This window comes from Equus quagga, chromosome 4 (assembly GCF_021613505.1).
Source record: "Equus quagga isolate Etosha38 chromosome 4, UCLA_HA_Equagga_1.0, whole genome shotgun sequence".
Lineage (NCBI taxonomy): Eukaryota > Metazoa > Chordata > Mammalia > Perissodactyla > Equidae > Equus > Equus quagga.
The window spans coordinates 11,471,511-11,486,928 of record NC_060270.1 but is presented as its reverse complement, the minus strand read 5'-3'; the positions used below and the strand labels follow the sequence as shown (position 1 = coordinate 11,486,928).

Sequence of the window (15,418 nt, the reverse complement as noted above, 5' to 3'; positions counted from 1 at the left end):
TTCTCCAGACAGGCTGGAGGGCTTAGCTGACCCCTCTGCCTCTGTTTCCATTTTGAAAAATTAGGCCAATTAGCTCCTCCCCTCCAACCTACGGAGACAATAAAAAGGAGCAGTGGAATTGCTATAAGCAAAACCTTATGAAAGTAAGAGTCTTTTTTTTAAGTTAAGCTGCTTTCCACTTGTGAATCAATATATCTAGTGTCTAGAAACAATTCTTCCTGTGTTTCTTTACAAACAGCTATTTTCCTAGGGTCTGTAATGGGTTTATGACGATGATCTGGAAAGAATGCTTATTTCACTTATTTTTTACAACCCATGCTACTGCTGGAGTAGCGGAATCAGGTTGGTAAAGATGGGCTTCAGGGCTGGTGGGCCTTCTTTATTTGCAAGTGTAAAATTGTTGATGGCGGTGCTTTTCTTAAAGGATACTAAGCTCAGGGTTGGCTGTCAGACTTGACTGCACCTTTGCGGGAACTGGAGAAAGGTGCCCTCTGGCTACCCTGTGTGGGCAGACGCATGCTTCTCTCAAGGGGCAAAGCGAGCAGAAGGCAGCATTTAGCAAAAGCAATTTGCAGAAGGCGGGTGGAGGGGAAGTGTCTATGCGGGGACCCCAGGCTTGCGGAGCGGAGCATGGACCTGATGTCAGCCTCCACTCACCCCTTCCCTATTGAGTGATGTTGTGTGGTCTATCAAATGCAGAACCACAACAGCAGCCCTAACTCTGCTGTGTGAGTGGAAGCTGATCCTCTTGCTAAAAAAGGGTATGGGAATTGGGGAGACAAGATATTTAATTAGATTTTACATTAGTTGTTTTAAAATTCAAAGGAGGGGAAGAGCTTGTATCTATATTTGCCGGAGTTATTTAGTGCTCAGGGAGCTAAATAAAACCTTTGCACCAAATCCTAACTATCAGGTTACTGTAGAATCCAGCCCCCTCTCAGAATAGAGAAGCACACCTCTCACTCGGCCATTTTGTATCGAGGCAGACACTTCTGCTCTCTGATGGAGAAGAGCTGTGTGAAAGCTGGAACATGTTTGATGGCCAAGGGAAAAATAATATGCTTAACATTTATGAAAATCCACATGGATAGATAGGAATAAAAAGAGCTTCTATGCCTGCTTGGTAAATTTATGCAGTCATACAGTATGAAGACTCTATCTGCTTAACCTTGCCTTTATAAGATTTTCATGATGATGTTGAAAAATGAACTCGCTCCCTCTTCCTCCCACCCTCCAGTTCTCCAATAGTTTATCTCTGAGTCCCAACCCTACGTGGCAGAGCCCAGAGTTGCTTCCGTAATTCATTCTTTGCCCTCACCATCTGCACAGACGTCTCACACTTAAATTATACAGATGGTTGGTAACCTGATAGACAGAGACGCTTTGGCTGGGAGGGCAGTGTTCTAACATTAAATGCACTGAGAGATTCATGAAACAGTCCTTAATAATTGCATGGAGACACCAAGCCTTTGTATACATAGCCAAAGCCAAGAGCAGGCTTCACTAGCAAGAATTAACCTTCCTTGTGCCAGTTTATTGGCACTGAGAGCATCTGGTGCTGCCAAATTCCTGGAGCCTAAACTTGTTTGCAGTTGTAAATCACGGAATTATAGAAGTGAGATCTGAAAAAGATTTTCATAGGCATGCCTTCACACTTTTCCAGGTGCACAATGTTACCGGACACATCCTGGTGCTTTATTCAGCGGAAAGCTGTTGCTCCAATTGCTCATCTTTCTTTCAATGCAAGGGTTGTGTGATCATGTTTTTGTGGTACTTCACCTCTGGACTGTTTCCACCACCCCTCACCCCAGGCTCGTCAGTAGCTGCCGCTATCTTATTGCCTTATCATTAACAGACTTGAGGGCCGCAGACGTTTGGGAGAGCGTGGTGCAAAGAGGTTAAATATACAGAGGCAAGCCACGACATCTAGGCAGATCAGGAACTGAAGACTGTGGGTGGAAATGTTAAGATCCATTGGCTGCCAAATTGTCCCAGTCCCTTTCCTTCTTTTCTAGGCAGCAAACATGTCAGAAGAACTGAAGAAGGAGCAAGACACCAATGCCCACCTGGAGAGGATGAGAAAAAATATGGAGCAGACAATTAAAGACTTGCAAAAGAGGCTGGATGAAGCTGAGCAGACTGCCCTGCTGGGGAGTAGAAAGCAAATCCAGAAACTAGAATCCAGGGTAGGAGTTTGCGTGGGTCATCACGGGGTCTCCACAACTCCCAATTCAAGGCCTCATTGTCCTGGAATATCACACCACATGTTCCCCGCCTCCCACATCACTTTTGCTTTTAGCAGTTTCAGCTCTTTGGGGTGTCAGATCTCAATGTATTCACTCATTTTTGCTTGACTTTGGGCCACCTAATCGGACTTTTCTTGGACTGGGTGAAATGTGCCTTCCCTCTTCCTGCTGAGCGTGGGTGCATCTCGGGCCTCACCCCTCCCCAGCTCTGCACTCCCCACAGCCAGGGTATCTGTGGTTTCCAAACCCTCCTGCACAGTCCTGCTTCTGTGCCTTTGCTCCTGTTATTTCCTCCGCAGAGAATGCCCATTTCCTCACAGCCAGAGAAGGAAAAGGGAAACAGCTAAATCAAAGATCAAGAAAGACTTGGTGAAGATGTAGAAAGGGCGGAGGGAAATGATGTAGTACCTGCCTTCAGGCAGCTTGAAAACAAATAGAAGACCTATCTTGAAAGTAGGATTTTTAAAGTTATTGAATCAATTTCAATGACAATGTATAGGTCATGTGACAAATGCGACAAGGATGGAAAGAATGTTTGGGATTTGATGGCTCAGAAGGGCCTCTGAAAAATAAAAGTGTTGCCTTTGCACATCTATGCTGTATCCATACGATGCAACACCAAGGCACATTTATGGTACATCCATATGATCGTGCTGATTAAAAAGGAATGAAGAGGGGCCGGCCCCGAGGCCAAGTGGTTAAGTTCATGCCCTCCACTTCGGTGGCCCAGGGTTTCACCAGTTCGGATCCTGGACAGGAACATGGCACCGCTCATCAGGCCATGCTGAGGCAGCGTCCCACATAGCAGAACTATAAGGCCTTATAACTAGAATATAAAACAATGTATTTGGGGGCTTTGGAGTGAAGAAGGAAAAAAATTGGCAACGGATGTTAGCTCAGGCCCAATCTTTAAAAAAAAAACAAAGGGACTGAAGAAGAGCTTGTAATATGTGCTGGAGATCATGGCTGGCTGTATAACAATGATAAAAGGTACAGGCAATGTGGGGAGTATTCAACCTTTTGTGCAAGAAAGGGGGGAAATATGAACCCATGTACACACTTGCTTATATTTTCAAAAAGAAATAGTGACAGAATGAAAACAAAGACTAGTGAAAATAACTAGCCATAGGAGAACACAGATGAAAATTAGACCTTCTGACTGAAACTTGTTTCATTGTTTTGATTGCAGAATCATATAAAACATTTACATGCTTCATAATTAAAAAACAAGTTGAAATCATAGAGAAAAATAAAGCAATCCCTAAAATTTTAACATGATTGGGAGCAAATGAAACTATATATCAAGTTGAGGGGCATAAAATACACACAAAGAACAATTATTCCCAGTGACTTGTAAACATACTATTTGTCTATACATGCCTCATGGAATACACCTAAGGACAAAACAAAATAAAATAGCAAAGCAAACTGCACTTGCAGTTTCAAAATAACAATATCTTATCATTGCCACTAGCAAGAACACTAATATAATTACTCATCCAACAACATATATCAGAACCAAGATTTTAGTATGAGAGAAAAAGCATTTAAGTATAAAATCAAAGAAATTTTATGCCTTTTTTTCCTAAAAAATACACGAATGATACTGGTATTTCCAGCTTAAATTTCAGATTGCAGGCTTTTATTTTATTTACAATTGCTGTTAAGGCCTAGAACCAGTGATGACTCATAGCGATGGGCTCCTGAATATCAGATGATGCTAAGGAATTATGGTTAATTTCCTTTAAAAATCATAATACCATTATCTATTAGAACTATATGGAGAAATATTTACAGGTGAAAGTATATGATGTCTAGGATTTGCTTTAATAAAGCCATTTTTCCCTGAGGTGTTTAATAGCTTAAAAAATTTTTTTTAACAAGAACTTAAAAAAAGTGGAAGGGGACCTCTGTTAGTCTCATGTCCCAACTGACGTAGCTGTGTTAGGTTTCTGTGAAAGGGGGCAGAAGATTGTCTATACTGGGCTTCATTCACAAGGAACTTGCACACATGCTGACTCTCCCACCCCCCTTATACCTCTCTGAGCAAGAACAAGGAGGAAAGTACAGCTGAAATGGGGGAGGAAGGAGGGGGTAGGAAAAGGTGGGGTCAGGCAGTCCAGGCACATTCTTGCCTCAGGGCATTGTCAGGCCTTGCAGTTTTAAAGGAGTGGTGGTCAGGAACCTCATCCAGAAGGTGACATTTGCTTCCAGAAGGCAAGGAGAGAGACATGGATGTCTGGGGGAAAAGAAGGGGCAGCTGGCACCCTTCCCCCATCAACTCCCTAGCCCATTTCCCACTTGATTCCTCTCCATGTCGCTTACCACCATGGAACCCATTCTGTAATTTTACTTTATTTTGTTTGTGCATTTCCCCTCTTTAGCATATGTGCTTACACCAGGGAGACATCTTGGCTTTGTTCCTTGCCATATCTCCAGCCCTGGGGTCTGGTGTGTAGTAGGCATCAACTACGTGTTCAACGAATGTTATGTTAACCTTGTTTGTATAACTCTATAAGGCTACAGGCAGATTGCTAGTGTGCAAAATAGCTCTCCCGCCAAACAGGGCTGTGGGGCTGTGTGTGACATATGTGACTCAGGTCTGATTTCTTTAGGGAGTCAGAACTGATCATAGAGGATGAAGCTTAAGATTAGCTGGTATGTTGGCTGAATCCTTCAAGTGTGCTGTATATGGCTTATTTTCTCCATACACTTACATACATGACTACATACACGTATGTGTGTGTGTGTGTGTAATTTTGTAATCTAAGGGGAAGCCTGTACCTCTTCATGGATTAACCTTTCACATTCTTCAGATTCTAAACAGTCCTTTTATGATCTCGCGTAGTTCAACCAAGTCCCTTTTGATGAGGCCTTTTTCCCAGAGAGGTTGCCTGCTCAACTACAGCCAGAAAGAGAGCACACATCTTCCCTTGTGATTTCACTCTATGTCAATGATCATGCCAACTGGCAAATACCGTGCCAGCCTGGCCAGCTGGCTGCCAGCCTGTGGCCTGAGATCGTGGTTTGGTTGCAGGTTCGTGAACTGGAAGGTGAACTGGAAGGCGAAGTCCGGCGCACTGCAGAGGCCCAGAGGGGAGCCCGTCGGCTGGAGCGGTGCGTCAAAGAGCTGACCTATCAGGTATGCCAGGAAACCCCGTTTGCCGGGCTGGGCTGTGCCCTGGGAGAATGTGCTCCTTCAGCCTGAAAAGGCCTTCTAGGCCTCTGCAGCTCTCTCCACCTGTGCTCTCCCTTGGCCGTAGACACGGACCCACCTCCCAGCTCCTGGTTGTTCGTGGTCGGGGCTGTCCCTTTTCAGAGCTCTCAGGCAGCAAAATGTGAGCGGCAAGTTGCAGTTAGAAGTGAGGAGCTATTTATACCGTCCTTGTTTTTCACACACCATGTCTGCAGCACTTTCAGAAAGATGCCTTCCTGTGAGAGGCTGAGTGGGAACAATGTGTAAATGAAGTGGCTGGCGGAGACTGACACGGCCACTCACCCCGCAGGTTCCATGGGACGCTGAGTAAATTGGAGCAGGGGACATTTCCACTCCTATTTTCTGGTGGCACAAACACTCCCGGCCACTGAGGACTCTCTGTGGTGCTGGAGCCAGCTGGAAACAAAGCAGATGCTAATGAGAGCACCCTACCCCCAGCTTTCTGACTCTTTTCCTGCTCACTAATGTTGGTCTCAAGCAAATAACTGGAAAGAGGCGGGTAGACTCTGTACCAGTAACTAATGCATTTCTAAAGGAGCAATATAATCCTTCAGTTCTGTTCTCATTTTCTATCCTTTCTCCCCTTTTCTTCTTCTAATGGAATGGACTGTAGAGTCCAGACAGCAGAGGGACGTACTGTTCCCCACTCCAGGGCCTCGCCTCTTCCTGGCACAGAGTAGGTGAACGTATTTCAGTCGTTGAACACAGATGCCAAAGGTCACTGTCTAGTCCTCTCTCGCCACACAATATAGCTGGTTTCAGTGGAAAGGCAGACTTGTTCCAGGCATCCATTTTTACAGCAACTTTGGCGGTATTGATGCAAGCTCTGCCAGTCCTGATTCCGGTCCCCAGGACTGAGTCATCGTCAGAGACGTCGAAGTTGTCTTCTCTTGCAGCAGGAAGGATAGTGTTGATAAGAAAGCAGAGCACTTCAGAATCATGATCTTGGGCTAATTAAGATGAAATGAGCTACTACAGTTCTTCTTTACTGAATAAGCGGTTCTTTGCTAAGACGAGTTTGACACTTGTTTAGATCAGGCTGGGTGTTATCAAAGCCACTGAGGAGGGAGCCATCGTCTGTGTGGCTAAGGAAGTAAACACCTGGGGAACATGAAGGACGTGCTGGTCTATTTTTCTTTTGAGGGGGCCGGGGAAGCCCCCCATGGTGAAGGAGTGAAATGCTGCTTGTTAATAATATCTGGGGTTTTCATTTTCCTATGGATTACTCTTACTGTTTTCTTCCATAAACAACTTCATTATAGAACGAAACACTAGAGCTATGCTTTTTTGGTTTTCCTTGTCCCAAGGAATGCATTCCTTTTCTATTGGGTATTATCTTTGTTTCTTTACAGCAATAATCTCAGTGTTCCCTATGTTCTAGTATGGATGTGTATTTCTTAATTTCTTCCAGGTGTCTGCACAATTCTTAGAGTATACCTATTCAATTATGCAATGAGTTTATGCCATCAAATCAGATAACACCTATTGAACACCTGTTTTATGAAAGATATTAAGCTAGACCCTGTAAGTTTAAAGACACATTAGAGAGCCCTCCACTTTCCTTGATATAAGTACCTGGTTTTGAAATATTCAAGGTAGGTGCTGAGTTAATTCAATCTGTTTAACATCAAATGTCACCAAAATAACCATCAGGACTATGAGGCAGTGTGCTTTGTGATGGTACATCATAGGTGCTAATTGAAAACGTCATTTTGAAAGGGATAGAAACATAGTTTTCCTTTCCTAGGAAATATTCTCTGGGAAGGTCCTACTTTGGAAAGGGAATCAAGTATGCCCCCATCCAAAATAGTTTGATGGCCAGTCCCCGCTGAGCATTTATCTTCCCCCGTGCGTCCCTCTAGCATTTGGAAACTCATCCTATTTTCTCTCTCCAGTGCCTAGAAAAGTGTGCCGTAAAGCAGGACATAAGATTAGGAACTGAAAATTGTTATAGAAGGTGAAGGCTATTTTTTCTGCCCTCCGTTCGCCATCCACCTGCTCCATTTTACCTTTGACTGCTTCCTATACTCAGACCTGTGTGTAGGTGTTATATAATCCTCACAAATCTAATTACAGATATACTCTCTTCATTTTTAGGAAACAAAATTTGATCTTGGATGGGTTCTCCAGGAACCGGAGGCCAGGATGGAGTTAGAAGTACAGGGTATTCTTTATTGGAGGTAACACGTGGGAAAGATAAAGGGAGAGCAAACAGGATGGCTCAGAGAGAGCTGTCAGACCCCAAAGCGAGGCTGACCCCTGTGAAAGGAGAGGGTGAAGGAAGGAGGATCAGATAGAAAGAGCCTCACACTGCGTGCAGCTCCCAGCCAGTCTCCAACACAAAGACTGCCCACAAAGGAGCCCCATGTTGGGCAGAAACATCCGCACTGGGAGTTGAGTAACTCCGCTGTGCCCAGATGCTGGCTGGGGGCTGCCTGGGAGTGTGTGATCTCAGTGCAGATCCCGAAGTTAGAGGTTCTAAGGGGACTACACTCCTCCCAGCTGAATGGCTCATTCTTTTCTTGAAGGGAAATCCAAACAGAGCACAGCCATGGCAACACGGTTACTTAACCCCGGAGCCGAGACGGGAACCTGGGCCCAAGTCGGGGGCTTTGCTTCCCAGGTGGGAGGAGCATCATTAACATCAGTAACCGCCTCTAGCCTTTTCCAGTTTTCTTCTCTGTGGCCTCCTTTACCACACAGTCAATTTACTCAACACAGTAGTTTGGTTTGAAGCAACTAAACCTCTGTTGGTTTTAGAACTTCCTATAACCACGTAATTCTATGAATTTTCAAATTTCTTAAACCTGAGAGGTAGAGAGATAAGCAGATGAAAACGAAGAAGGGATTCTATTTAAAACATAGACTTGTCCCATTTCCCTAACCAGGTCATTCCTTATATACTGGTCCCTGCCTTAGTAAGCTTAAAATTAATTATCTACTGTCAGATTTTACATTAAGGTCAGGGGGAGTGGTGTAGGCAAAAGAAACAACTTGGTTACACCTTCATTTATTTGTTTACATTGAGGTATAATTGACATGTTACATTGTATTAGTTTTGGGTGTACAACATAAGGATTTGATATGTTTACATCGTGAATGATTATCACAAGTTTGGTTAGCATCCAGAGCCACACATAGTTACAATTTTTTCTTCTTGTGATGAGAACTCTTAGCAACATTCAAATATACAATATAGTATTTGTTAACTGTAGTCACCATGCTGTGCATTAGATCCCCAGGACTTATTCATTCTATAACTGGAAGTTTGCACCTTTTGACTGCCTTCACTCATTTTCCCCACTGCCCCCTCACCCTCACCTCTGGCAACTACCAATCTGTCTTCTATTTCTATGAGTTTGGTGTTTTTTAGATTCCATATATATGTGAGATCATATATTGTCTCTCTCCAACTGACTTATTTCACTTAGCATAATGCCCTCAAGGTCCATCTATGCTGTTGCAAATGGCAGAATTTCCTTCTTTTTTATGGCTGAATAATATTCCCTTGTATATACCTACCACATTTTCTCTATCCATTCATCTGATGATGGACACTTAGGTTTTTTTCCATGTCTTGGCTTTTGCAAATAATGCTGCCATGAACATGGGGGTGCAGATATCTTTTCCAGACAGTGATTTTGTTTCCTTCAGATAAATACTCAGAAGTGAAATTACTGGATCGTATGGTAGTTCTATTTTTGATTTTTTGTGGCAGCTTCATATTGTTTTCCATAGTGGCTACATCCATTTGCATTCCCATCAATAGTGCACAAGGATTCCCTCTTCTCTGCATTCTCAGCCACGCTTATTTCTTGTCTTTTTGATAATAGCTGGTCTAACAGGTGTGAGATGGTATCTCATTATGGTTTTGATTTGCATTTCCCTGATGGTTAGTGATGTTGAGCACCTTTTCATGTACCTGCTGGCCATTTGTGTGTTTTCTTTTGAAAAACGTCTATTCAGATTTTCTGCCCATCTTTTAATCAGATTTTTTGGGGTTTTTGCTCTTCAGTTATGTGAGTTCTTTACGTATTTTAGATATTAACCCCTTATCATAGATATGATTTGCAAATATTCTATCCCATTCCATAGCTCATGCTTTCATTTTATTGATGGTTTCCTTTGCTATACGGAAGTTTTTTAGTTTGACGTAGTCACACATTTGGTTTTGCTTCCTGTTGCCTTTGCTTTTGGTGTCAAATGCAAAAAGTCATTGCCAAGACCAGTGTCAAGGAGCTTACTGCTTATATTTTCTTCTAGGAGTTTTATGGTTTTAGGTGTTACATTAAAAGTCTTTAACTCATTTTGAGTTAATTTTTGTGTATGATGTAAGTTAGTGCTCCAGTTTCTTTCTTTCTTTCTTTTTTCTTCTTTGCATGTGGCTGTCTAGTTTTTCCAACACCACTTATTGAAGAGATTGTCCTTTCCCCATTGTATATTGTTGGCTCCTTTGTCTTAAATTAATTGACCTTACATGTGTGGGTTTATTTCTGGGCTCTCTATTCTGTTCCATTGATCTGTGTATTTGTTTTTGTCAGTACTCTACTGCTTTAATTACTACAACTTTGTAACATAGTTTGAAATCAGGAAGCATGAAGCCTCCAGCTTTGTTCTTCTTTCTCAAGATTGCTTTGGCTATTTGGGGTCTTTTGTGGTTCTACACAAATTTTAGGATTATTTGTTTCATTTCTATGAAAAATGCCATTGGAATTATGATAGAGATTGCATTGAATCTATACATTGCTTTGGGTGGTATGGGCATTTTAACAATATTAATTCTTCTAATCCATGAAATATCTTTCCATTTATTTGTGTCTGCTTCAATTTCTTTATCAACGTCTTATAGTTTTCAGTGTATAGGTCTTTCAGCCCTTGATTAAATTTACTCCTAAGGGTTTTATTCTTTTTGGTGCAATTATAAATATTGTTTTCTTAATTTCTCTGATAGTTTGATATTAGTGTACAGAAACACAACTGATTTTTGTATACTGATTTCGTATTCTGCAACTTTATTGAATTCATTCATTAGTTCTAACAGTTTTTAGTGCAGTCTTTAGGGTTTTCTGTTTATATAATATCATGTCATCTGCAAATAGAGACAGTTTTAATTCTTCTTTTCCAATTTGGATGACTTTTATTTCTTTCTCTTGCCTAATTGCTCTGGCAGGGACTTCCACTACTATGTTGAATAAAAGCAGCAAGAGTGAGGATCCTTCTCTTGTTCTTGATCTTAGAGGAAAAGCTTTCAGTTTTTCTTCATTGAGTGTGATATCAGCTGTGGGTTTGTCATATATGGCCTTTATTATGTTGAAGTACATTTCCACTATACTCACTTTGTTGAAGTTTTATCATGAATGGATGTTGATTTTCGTCAAATGCTTTTTCTGCACCTATTGAGATGATCGTATGGTTTTTATCCTTCGTTTGTTAATGTGGTGTACCACATTGATCGATTTGCAGATGTTGAACAATCCTCGCATCCCTGGGATAAATCGCACTTGATCATAGTGTATGATTTTTTTAATGTATTGTTTAATTTGGTTTGTTAATATTTTGTTAAGGATTTTTGTGTCTATGTTTATCAGGAGTATTTGTCTGTAGTTTTCTCTTTTTGTAGTGTCCTTGTCTGGTTTTGGTATCAGGGTGATGCTGGCCTTGTAAAATGAGTTTGAAAGTGTTCCCTCTCCTATTTTTTGGAGGAGTTTGAGAAACACTGGTATTAATATTTCTTTAAATGTTTGTAGAATTCACCAGTGAAACCATCTGGTCCTGCACTTTTGTTTGTTGGGAGGTTTTTGATTACTGATTGAACTCTTAACTAGTAAATGGTCTGTTCAGATTTTCTATTTCTTCATGATTCAGTCTTGGTACTTTGTATGTTCTAGGAATTTAGCCATTTCTTCTAGATTGTCCAATTTGTTGGAGTATAATTGTTTATAGTAGTCTCTTATGATCCTTTGTATTTCTGTGGTATAAGTTGTAATGTTTCCTCTCTCATTTTTTATTTTATTTATTTGAATCTTCTTTTTTTCATGATGAGTCTAGCTAAGGTTTGTCAATTTTTTTATCTTTAAAAACAAACCCAGCTCTCAGTTTCATTGATCATTCTATTGTCTTTTTTTCTTTTTAGTCTCTATTTCATTTATTTCCACTCTGATCTTTGTTATTTCCTTCCTTCTCCTAACGTTGGATTTCATTTGTTCTTCTTTTTCTAGTTCCTTGAGGTGTAAAATTAGGTTGTATATCTGAGATCTTTCTTATTTCTTACTGTGGGTTTTATCACTATGAACTTCCCTCTTAGAATTGCTTTTTCTGCATCCCATAAGTTTTGGTATGTTGTATTTACATTTTCATTTGTATCAAGGTATTTTTTGATTTCTCTTTTGATTTCTTATTTGACCCATTGGTTGTTCAGTGGCATGTTGTTTAATCTCCACATATTGTGAATTTTCCAGTTTTTTTCTTGTGATTTCTAGTTTCATAGCATTGTGGTCAGAAAAGATACTTGATATGATTTCAGTCCTTTAAAATTTATTAAGACTTGTTTTGTTGGCCTAACATATGATCTATCCTGGAGAATGTTCCAAGCACACTTGAGAAGAATGTGTATTCTGGTGCTTTTGCATGGAATGTTCTGTAAACGTCTGCTAAGTTCATCTGGTCTAATATGTTGTTAAGGCCAATGCTTTTTAATTGATTTTCTATCTGTATGATCTATTCATTAAGGAAAGTGGGGTATTAAAGTTCCCTGCTATTATTGTATTGCTGTTCATTTCTCCCTTTAGGTCCGTTAATATTCACTTTGCGTATTTAAATATTCCTATGTGAGTGCATAAATATTTACAAATGTTATATCCTCGTGTGGGATTAACTCCTTTCTCATTATATAATGACTTTCTGTGTTTTCAGTCTGTTTTGTCTGATATAGGTATAGCCAGCCTACCTTTATTTTGGTTTCCATTTGCATGGAATATCTTTTTCCATCCCTTCACTTTCCGTCTATATGTGGCCTTACATCTGAGGTGAGTTTCTTGTAGGCAGCAGAGAGATGGGCCTTTTTTCCCCCTCTTTCAGCTATTCTATGTCTGTTGATTGGAGAATTTAGTTCATTCACATTTAATTATTGATAGGTATGTACTTATTGCCAGTTTGTTAATTGTTTTCTGGCTGTTTTGTAACTCCTTCATTTCTTTCTTCTCTTGCTTTCTTGGTTTGTGATTTGATGATTTTCTGTAGTGGTATGCTTAGATTCCATTATCATTTGTGTATCCACTGTAGATTTTTGCTTTGTGGCTACCACGATGATAGCATAAAATAACCCGTATTTATAATAATCCATTTTAAGTTGATAACTTAAGTTTGAAAGCATTCTAAAGCTCTACATTTTTACTCTCCCCTGCTGCGCACATTTTGTTTTTGACATGACAGTTTATATCTTTTTATCTTGCATATTCATTAAGAAATTTTTGTAGTTATAGCTATTTTTTTCTGTTTTTGTCTTTTAACCTTAATACTAGATTTCTAAGAGGTTTACCCACCACCATTACAACATTACATTATACTGAATTTAACTATATGTTTATCTTTACCAGTGAGATTTATACTTTCATGTTTTCCCTTTCCTAATTAGTGTCTTTTGTTTCAGCTTAAAGATGTCCCTTTAACATATCCTATAAGGCTGGTGTAGTGGTGCTGAACTCCTTCAGCTTTTGCTTGCCTGGAAAACTGTTTCTCTCACCTTCAACTCTGAAGGACAACTTTGCTGGGTAGAGTATTCTTGATTGATAGTTTTTTTCTTAAAGCACTTTGAATATATTGTGCTGCTTTCTTATGGACTGGAAAGTTTCTGCTGAAAAAAATCTTCTGATAGTCTCTTAGGGGTTTTCTTGTATGTAACAAGTTGTTTTTCTCTTGCTACTTTTAAGATTCTCTCCTTGTCTTTGACAGTTTAATGTTTTATTTTTGGTGAGGAAGATTGGCCCTGAGCTAACACGTGTGCCAATCTTCCCCTATTTTTTGTACTTGGGATACTGCCACAGCATGGCTTGATGAGCAGCGTGTAGGTGCCCACCCAGGATCTGAACCCACAAACCCCTGGCTGCTGAAGCAGAGCATGTGAACTTAACCACTATGCCACCTGGCTGGCCTCTTGACAGCTTAGTTATAATGTGTCTTGGTGTGGGCCTCTTTGGGCTCATCTTATTTGGAACTCTTGGGCTTCCTGGATCTGGACGTCTGTTTCCTTCCCCAGGTTAGAGAAGCTTTCAGCCATTATTTCTTCAAATAATTTTTCTGCCCCTTTATCTCTTTTCTTCTTCTGAGACCCCCTATAATGCAAATGTTGGTCTGCTCGATGTTGTCCCACAAGTCCCCTAAGCTATCTTTACTCTTTTTCATTCTGTTTTCTTTTTGCTGCTCTGATGGGATGAATTCCACTGCCTTGTCTTCAAGTGCGCTGGTCCTTTCTTCTGCTTGATCTAGTCTGATCTTAAACCCCTCTATTGTATTTCTCAGTTCAGTTATTATATTCTTCCTCTCTATGATTTCCTTTTGGTGCTTTTTTATATTTCTCTTTGTTGAAATTTTCACTTTGTTCATACGTTGTTCTCCTGAGCTTGTTAAGTATCTATATAACCATTATTTTGAAATCTGTATCAGGTAAGTCACTGACCGCCATCTTTTTCTGAAGTTTTGTCTTGTTCTTTCATTAAGAACATATTCCTTTGTTTCTTAATTTTCCTTGATATTCTGCATTGGTTTCTATGTATTTGATAAAACTACCTAAACTATTTAAAAAAAGGCTACCTCTCCCAGTCTTGATTGAACCGTCTCATGTAGGAGATGATCCTTATTGTTCAATCCTACCCTAGCTGTTGGTTGTCTCTGAAACCTTTGTGATTGTCCAAGAAGGCTTCTTTGTTCTTGGTGGCTCCCAGTAGTTGAGGGTGTCCAAGACCTGTTAGTGTCCCAAAGGGGAGGATGTCAGTCAGTAGCTAGATGCAGCCTGATTGGAAGCCAGACCCTCAGGCAGGAGCTTTTAAAATATGCAAATATACCTCTTTCAGGGGAAGACAGGGAGATGGGCATTTCTGTTCCCTTTGTGCTGAGCCTTGAGGTGATAGCTAGTTAAGAACTGTTTCTTTGTTTGCTACCATACTATTGAACCCATGAACACAAGCCCTGCTGGCCACCAGAGCCAGGCTATCAAGGGATGTGTCCTCTGGGCATCAGCCACAAAAGCCAGGACATCAGACTCATGCACGAGCTCCTTTCTTGGAGATACCAGCAACCTGGGGTGGGGCAGATGGAAAGCATGAAGATGGCACCTGCAGGCCTCCTCAATCTCTGGAGAGGATTGTAGTTAGCCCCTAGATATGTGTTAAATTAGAAACCTGCCCCTCGGGCACAGCTACTAAGATAAATAAATTGGCCTTTTTCATGGAAAGGCTGGGTGTTTCAGTTTGCTGCTTCTGCACTGTGCCCTGGTGGATGGTGGGGGTGGCTGATTAAGAACTGTTTCTGTTTGATGCAGTCCTGCTGGCCACCAGAGCCAAGCCTTCAAAGGGGTTCCCTTGGTGGCAGCCACAAAAACCAGGGCACTAAACATGTTCACAAGCTCAACTGGTTGAGATACGTTCTTCCTTGAGGAAGTTCAACATTTCCAAAGTGGAAATACTCTAGTTAAAAGGGTGTGGAAAAGGGGGGGACATGTAGAGCCTTACCTACCTGCCTGCCTCTCCCCTCCTTTCTCCTCACAATACCTAAGGCTCCATGGAACACTGTTGAAAACCTGTCTCACTAGATTTCCTTTCTCCAGCCCAAGCCTGGGTTGCAATAGAAGCAAGGAGAAAGCTCACAACATGGGTCCCACAGCTTATAGGTTTTTCCTCACTATCTCTGCTGATGCCCCCACCAGAATCCCAGAAAACTTACCTTTCCTATAGTTCCATTA

The 15,418-nt window shown here is 41.0% G+C and overlaps 1 protein-coding gene across 1 annotated transcript in view; it reads left to right on the top strand.

Moving 5' to 3' along the window:
* MYH15 (myosin heavy chain 15) overlaps positions 1-15,418 on the top strand; it is a 130,023-nt gene that overhangs the window by 111,395 nt on the left and 3,210 nt on the right. Inside the window, exons 37-38 of the mRNA XM_046657871.1 lie at positions 2,016-2,186; positions 5,284-5,388. Coding sequence (XP_046513827.1) covers positions 2,016-2,186; positions 5,284-5,388 — 276 coding nt within the window. The remainder of the gene's footprint in view (positions 1-2,015; positions 2,187-5,283; positions 5,389-15,418) is intronic.